Here is a 14205-nt window from a genome sequence, read left to right as displayed (position 1 = left end):
TTGAGTGAAATATATTGAAATATATTGAAAATTCAGTTTCACATTTAGTACACAAGTTTGCATTTGAGGAGATGCGAATCTCATGTTATGTTATGTATCACATTTTTATGCAATGTGGTGCGAAATAAGCTTGACATGTTATAAGATAGGGTTCACATTTTGTACTTTGCGAATATAAATACAAATAGTTCGTTCGCAATTTGATCACATTTTACACTAAATGCAAATGATAAAAGAGTGTTCGCTATTTAACAATTTGATTCGCATATGGCGATCTGCGAACACTTGAACCCTAGGTGAAGTATATCTAACATCGTAAAAATCTTACGTATATGGATTATTATGTATTTAAAATCAACAATAACTTACATGATGATGGAAATCAACAAAAGTTTAGATTGATTTTTGAAAGTGATTTGGAGATGAAACTTGAAAGTGATTTGGATATGAAGATTCTATGTTGTATTATGTTGTGTTGTTTGTTATATATATACTAAATGTATTTTTAGTAAATATGTAGGGTAAATTTCATCTATGGTGTACAACCTTTGTTCTATTTCACACTTTGGTGTACAACCTTCATTTTGTCACACTAATATGTACGAACTTAGAGATGACCTCCCACTATGGTATACAGCCGGTTAAAATGATCGGTCAATGCTCGGTCAACTCGCCAGCTCACCAATTTCCATTTTATTCATTAATAAAAAAAGGACCCACATAATGTAATTACTAAAATACCCTTAATTTGTTCTTTTCTAATTAAAAAAGATATACACTCTCATCATATTCTTTCTCTCTCATCGTATTCTTTCTCTCTTCCATTTTTTCTTTCACCATATCTAATGGCTGAAGCTGAAAGTAGTGAATTAGTTCCAGATCTAATGGAAAAACAAAAATGGTTGGAGATGAAATTATAAGTATAAGAACAAAAGTGAAGTTTTATCTCCTCCTCCATCATTTCCTCCCGCTTCCTCTTTTCCATCAATTCACAACAGTAGGTTTCTAGAATGATGTTTTACCGCTTCTCCATGTGCATCGTTTCGAGAGATAATCGAAGGCTATTTTTATGTATTTTTGTTTCGATAATTACTTTTCAGAAGTCAATTCAGATCAATTGATTGATAAGGTCGAGATCTTCAAGATCCACGGCAAAGACAAGCATGGCCGCACCATTCTTCGTATTACCGGAAAATATTTCCCTGCTTGCTTGCTGAGTTTGGATATGCTTAAGAGATATTTACAGGCCAGACTCTTTTTTGCCACCTTCAGACATTTACTGTTCACTGGCGGGCTGTATGGTACGCTAAAGTACATCAGTAGGATTGATTATCTGTGGGACCACGTAAACGAAGTGGGAATTCCGGAATTTGTATACGATCACGATGAAGACATGGAGTACCGTCCGATGATGGATTGTAGATTGGAAAGTGATCATCCAATGGTGTACTATTATTAAATTAAATATAAATATAGTAGTTAAAAAATAATCAGTAGTATAAATATAAATAAATAAGAAAAGTGTTTTTTTATTACTATTATTATTATTTCATTTATTTATATCTGATGAGGGAATGTTTGTAGTTTTATTATTGTAATATATATTTTCGTAAAAAAATGAACCAATTTTTTGAGAGAAAAAAAATTAAAAATACTTATCACGGCAAGAATGAACACACTTGGATTTATTCATTTTATCTCCAATTGAAAAGCTGCGGTGGATGTGCGCACCATCTTATTTGAATTTTATCAGATTAATTTTCCAAACCCAAATAAAAATGGAACTGCTGATTGTGTTAGTGCCGTGTAAGGAGGAGCCATCAGTTTGAATTTTAGAGAGAGAAATGGATAGTTGGAGAGAGAGGTTGCAACTAGTTTTAGAGAGAGAAAAATGGCTACTGAATTATAAAGAGAAAGAGTTAGAGAGAGAAAGGAGTTAGAGAGGGAGAAGAGTTGGAGAGAGAAAGGAGCCATGGGAAAGAGAGAGTTGAACTAAGGAGAGAGTGTGTTTTTATTTATTTTTTTTATAAAGGGTATTTTGGTAATTGCATATGGAGTTTGTTTAATTAAAGTTGAAAAATGCTGAGCTGGCGAGTTGACCGGGCGTTGACCGATCATTTTAACCGGATGTACACCACAGTGGGTGGTCACCCCTAAGTTCGTACATATTAGTGAGACAAATTGAAGGTTGTACACCAAAGTGTGAAATAGGATAAAGGTTGTACACCATAGGTGAAATTTACCCTAAATATGTAATGAAAAAGTCTCATTTGATAACATATATTTAAATGAGTTTAAATATGTAAACCAATTTCTTATTTTTGTAAATTTCTTATTTCTTTTATATACAGTAAAACCTCGATAAATGCACATCATTGGGACCGGAAAAAATATTCATTAAGCGATATTATTTATTTATCGATAAATGAATAAATTATTCATTTATCAATAAATCAATATTTATTATTTTATAGATAATTTATCCAGTCAATAATGAACAATGATGATGGAAATGATCCAGAGCCAAATGATAGTTGCGTTGTCACAAATATATCGTCAAAAGATGTCTTTCAAGCAATGATCACCTTAAACAACTACTACCTACAACATGAGCAAAATATACCAGAAGTTGTGTTTACAAAGAGTTAAGGATGATGTTCATTTTGGTTTAGGTGGAAAGAAAAACAATCAACTATAGATGCATTTTTTCAAAAGAAATGACTTCTAGTTGATTGATTGAAAGATTTTGGTCTATATATACATATATTTTGTATATAATTCAATAATTATTAATTTATATTTTCATTGGACTCTTAAAAATTTAAATATTTTTATTACTTAATGCATTTAGCAAGGTTATTACTTTAGTCTATTGGTCCAAGTCGGGACCGAAAGAATTTATTATATAAACGAGAACGAGTTTATTATTTTATCGAACATTCATTTATCGAGGTTTAACTGTATGTAAAGAGATTTATAATCTAGTTAAATTTATGGTTTACCATATTAACGAGATCTTCAATTAAATGAAATTATTTTGATATGGTATTTTAAGGTACTATATCCATTTGGGTCTCCAAACTAAATCTTCAAAGTCAATTAGGATCCTAAACTGTCAAAATCATTAATCAGATCACTGAACTAAGAAAAAATCATCAATTGAGTCCCCATTCTATCCTAAAATTAGAAATTATGACTAATTGATATAGACTGTAATAATCTATATGTTTTTTCAAAATGAGTTTGTGGAAGAATGTCTGAAACTATTCAACCGAATGATTTTCGATGAGGTCTTAATTAATGATTTTTGTTTAAAATAGGACTCAATTGATGATTTTTAGTTAGTTCAAGGATCCGATTGATGATTTTGATAGTTTAAGATCCTACTTGATTTTGAAGATTTAGTTTGGGGATCCAGATGAATATTATGCCTACTTTTAATAAGTTGGATCACTTTAATGTGTTAGAAATGGAATTTCATAACATTCAAGAGGACTTTTTAAATATTAGGCTCTAGTCTAGTCATAAACAAACAGGCGCATCAGTCTGTAATTCTATCACACAATTGCACAATGTCCCAGACTAAGGACAAAACAGAAAAAATGGCATCACCATCTCCAATTCCAAGTCGGAGCCCCGAAATCAGGCACGACGCACTCACCAATCGCTGGGTTATATTCTCGCCCGCCCGAGCTAAAAGACCCACTGATTTCAAATCCAAATCTCCTCACAACCCTAGCGCTAATAATACCCCATGCCCCTTCTGCATCGGCCACGAGCATGAGTGTGCTCCCGAAATCTTCCGGGTTCCATCCGACCCTGCCTGGAAGATTCGGGTCATTGAGAATCTCTATCCCGCGTTGAGCAGAAATCTTGCTAACCCCTCTCAGAATAACCAATGCCTGGAACTGGATTGCGCCGATCGGACTTTGACCGGCTTTGGTTTCCATGACGTGGTGATAGAGGCTCCAGTTCATTCCGTGCAGTTGGTAGATATGGAACCCACAGAGATCGGTGAGGTTTTGCTCGCTTATAAGAAGAGGATTGAGCAGATTATGGTCTTTGAATCTATCGTATACATACAGGTTTGCTTTTCTTCTTAGCTCTGCTAGTTTTTTCTTTGATTGATATGTGGAATTGATAGTCTTCCGACTGGAAATGGAGAGTTGGATTGCTCTTAACTGTATTCAGCATTGTCTTTTTGATTTTTATATTGGCGTTTGTTCTCCCTCCTAATTGAAATAGGTGTTCTTATTTTTATTTTTATAGCCGATGAATGTGGCTTTGAGGAGTCAAATTCACGCATTGCGGTTTTTATTTTTTATTTTTATTTTGGTTGCACAGATTAATCAAATACACTTGTTAGTATTTTTCCTGAAATCATTAGGAAGCAGGGGCAAGCTTGGGTTTGGTGTCCAATCTTTTTGCAAGCTTGACTGAGAAATGCTACTTTTTTATGTGGATTTTTGAAAGTCTTCTGCTTTAGCAATTTTTTCTGTGTATTATTGAGAAGCTATCTTGAAAAGTAGTAATTTTGTATTAGGAAAATATGTGCCTGGGCACCTGCTATGCTTTTACGACTGGCTAGTTTTGGTGGCTTAGTAATTTTCATTTCATTGTTATATGCAATTTAGGTTGACAGTGCACTTCATTTTCTGCTTTAAGGTGTTCAAGAATCATGGTGCTTCTGCTGGGGCTTCAATGAGTCACTCTCACAGTCAGATAATGGCACTCCCTATCATACCGCCTTCTGTTTCTGCCCGACTTGATGGCACAAAGGAGTACTTCGAGAAAATGGGGAAATGTTGTCTCTGTGTGGTTAACATGGAAAAGTTTCTAATAGATGAAACAACTCATTTTATCTCGATCGTTCCTTTTGCTGCTACATATCCATTCGAGATTTGGATTATTCCTAGGGATCACTCTTCTCATTTCCATGAAGTAGATAGTGAGATGGTAATCTTCAATTCCTGGATTGTTCTCTATGCAAATTTGCATCCGTTGATTGATTTTCTTACTAGGTTGCTACAATAAATCAACATACATGCATATTTTTCAATTTGAATCGTGGTTCACTGTGGTGTTAGATATAGATGTTTGTTCAGACCAGCAATCAATCTATATCTATCACTATATATATGTGTTCAAGGCCTAAGCATAGTTGTCATATCGAGATTCAAATCGTGAATCGAAATCCAAATTTTGTGAATTGTGAATCGAATATTTGGTTCAAATTCATAAAATTGTAAAAATAAAAACATTTTGCATGTTTAACTTAAGATATTACGTATTAGTCTAAAAATGCAATTTTAATGTAAAAAACGAAATCATATCAACCAACTGCTTAAAATTCAAATTTAATGCAAATGCAATCCTAATAAAACTAAGTCACAAATCATTGTTCATCATCAAGGGAATCATCATCATTATCTTCATCTTCTTCTTCCATAACCACAGTACTTTCCACTTCTTTTTCTTCTTCATTTTCTTCATTATTATCCAATGTTAAATCTTCAATCTCCTCATCTTCAAGAATAGACTCCTTGAGATGGCCAAGAACTCACCACTCACCAATGATAGAACTTTGTTTTTGATGATTCGTTGATGATGATGAAGCAATATGAGGAGGCAGAGAAAATAATCCAATCGCATTCCTACTAGACAGTAGGCAGAGGAAACATATAGGACTTGGCATTGGCAGTAGAATAAGACGTTTTTTTTTTTATCAGAAGTAAGAGACGTTTTGTTATCCTAATTCCTAATTGGTTAAGGAGTAGAGTAGGTAATTCTGTAATTGATTAATTCAATTCTTAATTTCTTATTATTTCCCATTCCTATTTCTTATTGGTTGTTGTATTGACTTTTTTGAGTTCTTTCCACTTTAGTGTTTCTAAGTAATTAAACTCTATTGCCGAACAAGTCTCAACCTCTAATTTAGGCAGATTTCAATATTAATAAAAAAAGCAGATTTCATGAATAGATGGAATGGGCCGATTCACCACCAATTCCTACTATTCACCACCGATTCATGGCAGATTTAGGTTCGCCCCATAGATTCGAATCTAAATGGGGGTGAATCGAATCGAATAGTACGATTCGAATGCGAATTGAATCGTACGATTTTAATAACAGTGGGCCTAAGTGAGAGAGATATGCGCCTTCTTTATATATAAAAGAATTTGATTGAACCTAGTTTGCTTAGTGCGGTGTGCGCGTTGCCCCAATGCTTTAGTCCTTCTAAGAGTGGTAGGGAGGAAATAAACAGCTGTGAATAATTAATGGGATCTGAATTTGATAAACATGTTGAGATAATGGTCGAAGAAGCATCATACCTTGTCCTTGTGTGCCATCTGATTGCACATTCAAAAGAGTGATAATGAAAATCAGAAGTAACAATGGAGTGAGCTAAAGGATGATTTGCTTTACATATGTGTGGTTATACAATCATGCTTCTAAAGAATGCATTTGGCATTTTTCTGTTTACTTGCTTTTAATGTAAAATACCAATTGTACATTGCGCATTGCACCATTGCATATAGTCGTATTCTCTTTTATATTTAAGTGCATCCTGGTATTTTTGCAGGCTGTTGATCTTGGGACATTGCTGAAGCTCATGCTCAGAAAAATGTGTATACAATTGAATAACCCACCATTTAATTTCATGATCCAGACAGCTCCACTTCAGGTTAAAGAATCACAATTACCTTATACTCACTGGTATTTACAAATAGTTCCTCAATTAAGTGGGGTGGGAGGGTTTGAAATGGGATCTGGTTGTTATATAAATCCTGTTTTCCCTGAGGATGCTGCAAAAGTTCTGAGAGAAGTTAATCTCACAACAAAGGCTTGATACCACCAACATTACTCGCATTTAGTCGAATCAGAAAGATATCATCTTCTTCCTGATATCTACGCCTAATAAAAGTAACCATTTTTTTAAGTGATGTAATGTATGAAACAAAATGTGAAGCATTTCTTAGGACATGGCGTTCCCCAATGTTTTGGTGCTTTGTTTCTAAAGTTTTATTAATGCAAGACAGTGACAAAGCTATGTGATGAGTGATGCCTTACAGTTTTTTCTTGAGCTTGTCAATTTTAGTTGCATCATTTATAAAAACCAAAATAAAAGCATTGATATCGTTTCTTGATCTCTATGATTGAAGAGGAAAACTGAAATGGTGCCCCCGAATGACATGTTTCCAATCATATCGATGACTCAATAAGACTATTATATGTTCTATTGATTGTTAAGGATTGGATTTTCAGTGACTCCAGTTTCCTAATGTTACTTTATCATGCATGATTAATTTGGATTTATGAAATCTATCCCTTGATTGAATTTTTTTCTTTTTTGCCATTGTGTTTTTTGAAGTTGCTGTTTGAGAATGTAAATACTATTAATTCCAATGATATTGAGTTTTGCTGAAATTGATTCCTTGGATGTTCTGTGAATATGTATTATGTATACAACTTGATATTATATTTCATTGTCATCTGTTTGTTCAAACTGATAATTTTGTAAAAGGTTAAATTCACTAACTGTCATTGTGTTCTTCATATTCTTCCAAGGTTAATTGAACATTATTATTAAGTAGTACACACCATATGTTAGAGAGGCTCTTTGATCCTATTTTGGCAGAGGTTATGACAATCCGGGAAGCTTGAGCTGGTTCAAAAACAATAACAGGACCGGACAAAGTTGAGTTGGAGTCTGACTGCCAATCTATGGTTCAAGCTATCAGAAATTCTGGGCCCGACTTTTCCTATTCTTATCATTGGGATGTTATTTCTGGCTGTGTCAGTTTATTAAAAAGGTTAGATAATTGTTCGATCTCTTTCTATAAGTATTCAACGAATTTAGTAGCTTGTTCTTTAATAAAAGTTTAAAGCTGTCAGTTCCAAATTTGTCAGCTAAGAGTTTTTCCATCTCATTTTATCATTAATGTCCTGTCTTCTAATTTGCTTTAATAAAATCTCGTTTCACTTTTTTCATTATTATGTTAGAACAAAATGGGAACCATTTTTAAGTATTGAAAGAGCACAAAAAATAAAAAAACCGAAAGGGAAAGAAGAGAGAGTTTGAGTGAGCAGCATAAACGAAGCTGGGGATGCCAAGCTTTTAAGAAAGGAGCAACTGAAATGAAAATCTACTAGGCTTGATAAGCTTATGCACCACCGAATCAACGTGGTCGACAGGAACGGGCACCAGTCCTAGATGTGGATTTCACACCAGCAATAAGGTCCTGGAACGCATGCTAACCAATTTTTGCACACCAACGAAACATATCCTACGCTTTATTCACGTTAATAATGGTAATAATTATTTGAACTTTATCTTCCAAATAATTATAGAACTATGTTACCATTATTAATCTACACAGAAAAAGGCCAGGACATGTTTTGTTGGTGTGCAAAAATTGGTTAGCATGCCTTTCGGGACCTTATTGCTGGTGTGAAATCGACATCCAGTACTGGTGCCGGAAATGGTACCATTCCATCGGCGATGTTGACTCAGTGGCGCTTAAGCTTATCAAGCGCAATAGATTCATTTCGATTGCTCTCTACTTACAAGCTTGGAAGTTCCGGTTTTGTTTATGCTGCTTACTGGTACTCTTTCTCTCTTCTTTCCCTTTTCGTTTTCTTATTTTTTGTGCTCTTTCAATGCTTACAAATGGTTATCTTTATAATAATGAAAAAAAGCTAAAGACCTATGAATAAAAAAGACTGTTATAGGAAAGTTTACACCTTTTGTTTTAAAGAGATTATGCTTGTCAAGAAAAATACATTTGACTCGAGTGAGCAACATAAACGAAGCCGGGGATGCCAAGCTTTTAAGAAAGGAGCAACTGAAATGAAAATCTACTAGGCTTGATAAGCTTATGCACCACCGAATCAATGTGGTCGACAGGAATGGTACCGTTTTCGGCACCAGTCCTAGATGTGGATTTCGCACCAGCAATAAGGTCCTGAAACGCATGCTAACCAATTTTTGCACACCAACGAACCATGTCCTACGCTTTATTCACGTTAATAATGGTAGCATAGTTCTATAATTATTTGAACAAATAATTATAGGACTATGTTACCATTATTAATCTACACAGAAGAAGGGCAGGACATGTTTTGTTGGTGTGCAAAAATTGATTAGCATGCCTTCCGGGACCTTATTGCTAGTGTGAAATCGACATCCAGTACTAGTGCCGGAAATGGTACCATTCCATCGACGATGTTGACTTAGTGGCGCTTAAGCTTATCAAGCGCAATAGATTCATTTCGATTGCTCTCTACTTACAAGCTTGGAAGTCCCGGTTTTGTTTATGCTGCTTACTCGTACTCTTTCTCTCTTTTTTCCCTTTTCGTTTTCTTACGTTTTGTGCTCTTTCAATGGTTACAAATGGTTATCTTTCTGGTTCTAACATAATAATGAAAAAAAGCTAAAGAACCCCGCATATGAATAAAAAAAGACTGTTATAGGAAAGTTTACACCTTTTGTTTTAAAGAGATTATACTTGTCAAGAAAAATACATTTGACTCGAGTGAGCAACATAAACGAAGCCGGGGATGCCAAGCTTCTAAGAAAGGAGCAAATGAAATGAAAATCTACTAGGCTTGATAAGCTTATGCACCACCGAATCAACATGGTCGATAGGAACGATACCGTTTTCGGCACCAGTCCTAGATGTGGATTTCACACCAGCAATAAGGTCCCGAAAGGCATGCTAACCAATTTTTGCACACCAACGAAACATGTCCTACGTTGGTGTGCAAAAATTGGTTAGCATGCCTTTCGAGACCTTATTGCTGGTGTGAAATCCACATCCAGTACTGGTGTCGGAAATGGTACCATTCCATCGACGATGTTGACTCAGTGGCGCGTAAGCTTATCAAGTGCAATAGATTCATTTTGATTGCTCTCTACTTACAAGCTTGGAAGTCGCGGTTTTGTTTATAGTGCTTACTGGTACTCTTTCTCTCTTTTTTCCCTTTTCGTTTTCTTATTTTTTGTGCTGTTTCAATGCTTACAAATGGTTATCTTTTTTGTTCTAACATAATAATGAATAAAAAAGATTGTTATAGGAATGTTTACACCTTTTGTTTTAAAGAGATTATGCTTGTCAAGAAAAATACATTTGACTCGAGTGAGGAACATAAACAAAGCCGGGGATGCCAAGCTTTTAAGAAAGGAGCAATTGAAATGAAAATCTACTAGGCTTGATAAGCTTATGCACCACCAAATCAACGTGGTCGACAGGAATGGTACCGTTTTCGGCACCAGTCCTAGATGTGGATTTGGCACCAGCAATAAGGTCCTGAAATGCATGCTAACCAATTTTTGCACACCAACGAAACATGTCCTACACTTTATTCATGTTAATAATGGTAACATAGTTCTATAATTATTTGAACAAATAATTATAGGACTATGTTACCATTATTAATCTACACAGAAAAAGGGTAGGACATGTTTTGTTGGTGTGCAAAAATTGGTTAGCATACCTTCCGGGACCTTATTGCTAGTGTGAAATCGACATCCAGTACTAGTGCCGGAAATGGTACCATTCCATCGACGATGTTGACTTAGTGGCGCTTAAGCTTATCAAGCGCAATAGATTCATTTCGATTGCTCTCTACGTACAAGCTTGGAAGTCCCGGTTTTGTTTATGCTGCTTACTGGTACTCTTTCTCTCTTTTTTCCCTTTTCGTTTTCTTATTTTTTGTGCTCTTTCAATGGTTACAAATTGTTATCTTTCTTGTTCTAACATAATAATGAAAAAAAGCTAAAGAACCCCGCATATGAATAAAAAAAGACTATTATAGGAAAGTTTACACCTTTTGTTTTAAAGAGATTATACTTGTCAAGAAAAATACATTTGACTCGAGTGAGCAACATAAACGAAGCCGGGGATGCCAAGCTTCTAAGAAAGGAGCAACTGAAATGAAAATCTACTAGGCTTGATAAGCTTATGCACCACCGAATCAACATGGTCGACAGGAACGATACTGTTTTCGGCACCAGTCCTAGATGTGGATTTCACACCAGCAGTAAGGTCCCGAAAGGCATGCTAACCAATTTTTGCACACCAACGAAACATATCCTACCATTTATTCATATTAATAATGGTAACATAGTTCTATAATTATTTGAATTTCAAATAATTAATAATTATAGAACTATGTTACCATTATTAATCTAGACAGAAAAAGGGCAGGACATGTTTCGTTGGTGTGCAAAAATTGGTTAGCATGCCTTTCGAGACCTTATTGCTGGTGTGAAATCCACATCCAGTACTGGTGCCGGAAATGGTACCATTCCATCGACGATGTTGACTCAGTGGCGCGTAAGCTTATCAAGTGCAATAGATTCATTTTGATTGCTCTCTACTTACAAGCTTGGAAGTCGCGGTTTTGTTTATACTGCTTACTGGTTCTCTTTCTCTCTTCTTTCCCTTTTCGTTTTCTTATTTTTTGTGCTGTTTCAATGCATACAAATGGTTATCTTTTTTGTTCTAACATAATAATGAATAAAAAAGATTGTTATAGGAAAGTTTACACCTTTTGTTTTAAAGAGATTATGCTTGTCAAGAAAAATACATTTGACTCGAGTGAACAACATAAACAACGCCGGGGATGCCAAGCTTTTAAGAAAGGAGCAATTGAAATGAAAATCTACTAGGCTTGATAAGCTTATGCACCACCGAATCAACGTGGTCGACAGGAATGGTACCGTTTTTGGCACCAGTCCTAGATGTGGATTTGGCACCAGCAATAAGGTCCTGAAATGCATGCTAACCAATTTTTGCACACCAACGAAACATGTCCTACGCTTTATTCACGTTAATAATGCTTTATTCACGTTAATAATGCTTTATTCACGTTAATAATGGTAACATGGTTCTATAATTATTTGAATAATTATAGAACTATGTTACCATTATTAATCTACACAGAAAAAGGGCAGGACATGTTTTGTTGGTGTGCAAAAATTGATTAGCATGCCTTTCGGGACCTTATTGCTAATGTGAAATCGACATCCAGTACTAGTGCCGAAAATGGTACCATTCCATCGACGATGTTGACTTAGTGGCGCTTAAGCTTATTAAGCGCAATAGATTCATTTCCATTGCTCTCTACTTACAAGCTTGGAAGTCCCGGTTTTGTTTATGCTGCTTACTGGTACTCTTTCTCTCTTTTTTCCCTTTTCGTTTTCTTATTTTTTGTGCTCTTTCAATGGTTACAAATGGTTATCTTTCTTGTTCTAACATAATAATGAAAAAAAGCTAAAGAACCCCGCATATGAATAAAAAAAGACGGTTATAGGAAACTTTACACCTTTTGTTTTAAAGAGATTATACTTGTCAAGAAAAATACATTTGACTCGAGTGAGCAACATAAACGAAGCCGGGAATGCTAAGCTTCTAAGAAAGGAGCAACTGAAATGAAAATCTACTAGGCTTGATAAACTTATGCACCACCGAATCAACATGGTTGACAGGAACGATACTGTTTTCGGCACCAGTCCTAGATGTGGATTTCACACCAGCAATAAGGTCCCGAAAGGCATGCTAACCAATTTTTGCACACCAACGAAACATATCCCACCCTTTATTCACGTTAATAATGGTAACATAGTTCTATAATTATTTGAATTTCAAATAATTATAGAACTATGTTACTATTATTAATCTAGACAGAAAAAGGGCAGGATATGTTTCGTTGGTGTGCAAAAATTGGTTAGCATGCCTTTCGGGACCTTATTGCTAGTGTGAAATCCACATCCAGTACTGGTGCCGGAAATGGTACCATTCCATCGACGATGTTGACTCAGTGGCGCGTAAGCTTATCAAGCGCAATAGATTCATTTTGATTGCTCTCTACTTACAAGCTTGGAAGTCGCGGTTTTGTTTATGCTGCTTACTGGTACTCTTTCTCTCTTCTTTCCCTTTTCGTTTTCTTATTTTTTGTGCTGTTTCAATGCTTACAACTGGTTATCTTTTTTGTTCTAACATAATAATGAAAAAAAGCCAAGCCCCCCATATGAATAAAAAAGACTGTTATAGGAAAGTTTACACTTTTTGTTTTAAAGAGATTATGCTTGCCAAGAAAAATCCATTTGACTTGAGTAATGTAAAAATATATTGAATTTCAGATACCTAATGGATTGTTCATTTGGTTGAAATTTGAAAATAAATTGATTTAGACTAATTTTGGTAAAGTTTAGATTTTCCTTAAGTTTCATCTTTGAAATAACATTTTTACATAATAAGAAAAAAAAAAAAAATACATTTTGACTTTATGGATTCTTTCTCTCTTGAACATAAATATTTGATTTACATGAATCTATCTGTTTTGTGTAGTGGGAACACCTGAAGGTGTTGAAAATACCAATGAGTGAAGTGATAGAAAATTGTGGAAATGCATGTTGATTCATTAGTGAGTTTGAGAGTGTTTGACATTAGTTATTGTTTGAATATCACATTCAAAGGGATTGAAGAAATTGAGAACAAAGTGTAAATGCTTAATTGATCTGAGAAGAGATATGTGGCCACCAGAAGCAGTGGATTCTTGTGAAGGAATTGATTTCAATGTCATGATAGTGAGGCTATGCTGATTGCAAGTACACTGTTAGGCTTAAGAAAACTTTAGATGTGTTATGGGTCTTTTGGAAAATTTGGTCATGATGCCATACTCACTAACTGTAAGGCTCTTTCACATCTTAAAATTGAAAGGTGTTAGAAAGTGAACCTTACTGGTGCTCTTTTGTATAAGTGTTTGAAGCTTGAATATTTTACCCTTCGATTAATTAAGACATCCATGATGGTGTTGAATTTTTATATACAGATTTTGATCAGTTTGAGAATTTATTATAGAGATAAGTTCAAATAAAATGTATGTGGTTGGACATTTTCACCATCTAGTACATGTGATGCTTTTTAGAGCAAAAATAACCACGTGGTTGGTACTGTTAGCAATTTCGGTCACTTTTGGATTGACTTGCCAAATTTGGCCCATAATGAACTCAAAATGAAAAATTTCAACAATTTAAGCAACTTGAATTCTTCAACTTCTTAGTTTTGAGGTCATTTAAGTGTTGTTTGGTGATGAGAGAGAAAGTTAATATTTAGAGAGAAAGCTTCAAATATTATGATTTTAAAAAATAAAAAATGTAGTTTCATACTAAATATTTAAGTCGTTGGAGATGAAGTG

The 14205-nt window shown here is 34.7% G+C and overlaps 1 protein-coding gene across 4 annotated transcripts; it reads left to right on the top strand.

Annotated features, from left to right (window-relative positions):
• Positions 1-3532: 3532 nt before the first annotated feature.
• Positions 3533-13834, top strand: LOC136205517 (ADP-glucose phosphorylase). 4 transcript variants are annotated; one of them, XM_065996150.1, is made up of 5 exons: positions 3533-4085; positions 4666-4956; positions 6584-6685; positions 7640-7814; positions 13356-13834. In XM_065996150.1, the coding sequence occupies exons 1-4, from the start codon at positions 3573-3575 to the stop codon at positions 7646-7648; spliced, it is 915 nt and encodes a 304-aa protein (XP_065852222.1). In that variant the 5' UTR covers positions 3533-3572; the 3' UTR covers positions 7649-7814; positions 13356-13834. The 4 variants fall into 4 exon arrangements, with proteins under 4 accessions (XP_065852222.1, XP_065852223.1, XP_065852221.1 ...); XM_065996151.1 differs by having other exon boundaries at positions 7570-7814; XM_065996149.1 differs by having other exon boundaries at positions 6584-7814; positions 13484-13834.
• Positions 13835-14205: the final 371 nt, after the last annotated feature.

Source organism: Euphorbia lathyris, chromosome 9 (genome assembly GCF_963576675.1).
Source record: "Euphorbia lathyris chromosome 9, ddEupLath1.1, whole genome shotgun sequence".
Taxonomy (NCBI): domain Eukaryota; kingdom Viridiplantae; phylum Streptophyta; class Magnoliopsida; order Malpighiales; family Euphorbiaceae; genus Euphorbia; species Euphorbia lathyris.
This window is presented reverse-complemented; position numbering and strand designations above follow the sequence as displayed.

Excerpts from the sequence above, each read along its gene's own strand:
- LOC136205517 (XM_065996149.1), top strand. The coding sequence starts at position 3,573 with ATGTCCCAGACTAAGGACAAAACAGAAAAAATGGCATCACCATCTCCA. Across the intron at positions 4,086-4,665 it reads AATCTATCGTATACATACAG|GTGTTCAAGAATCATGGTGC; the intron begins GTTTGCTTTTCT and ends TTCTGCTTTAAG. Across the intron at positions 4,957-6,583 it reads ATGAAGTAGATAGTGAGATG|GCTGTTGATCTTGGGACATT; the intron begins GTAATCTTCAAT and ends GTATTTTTGCAG.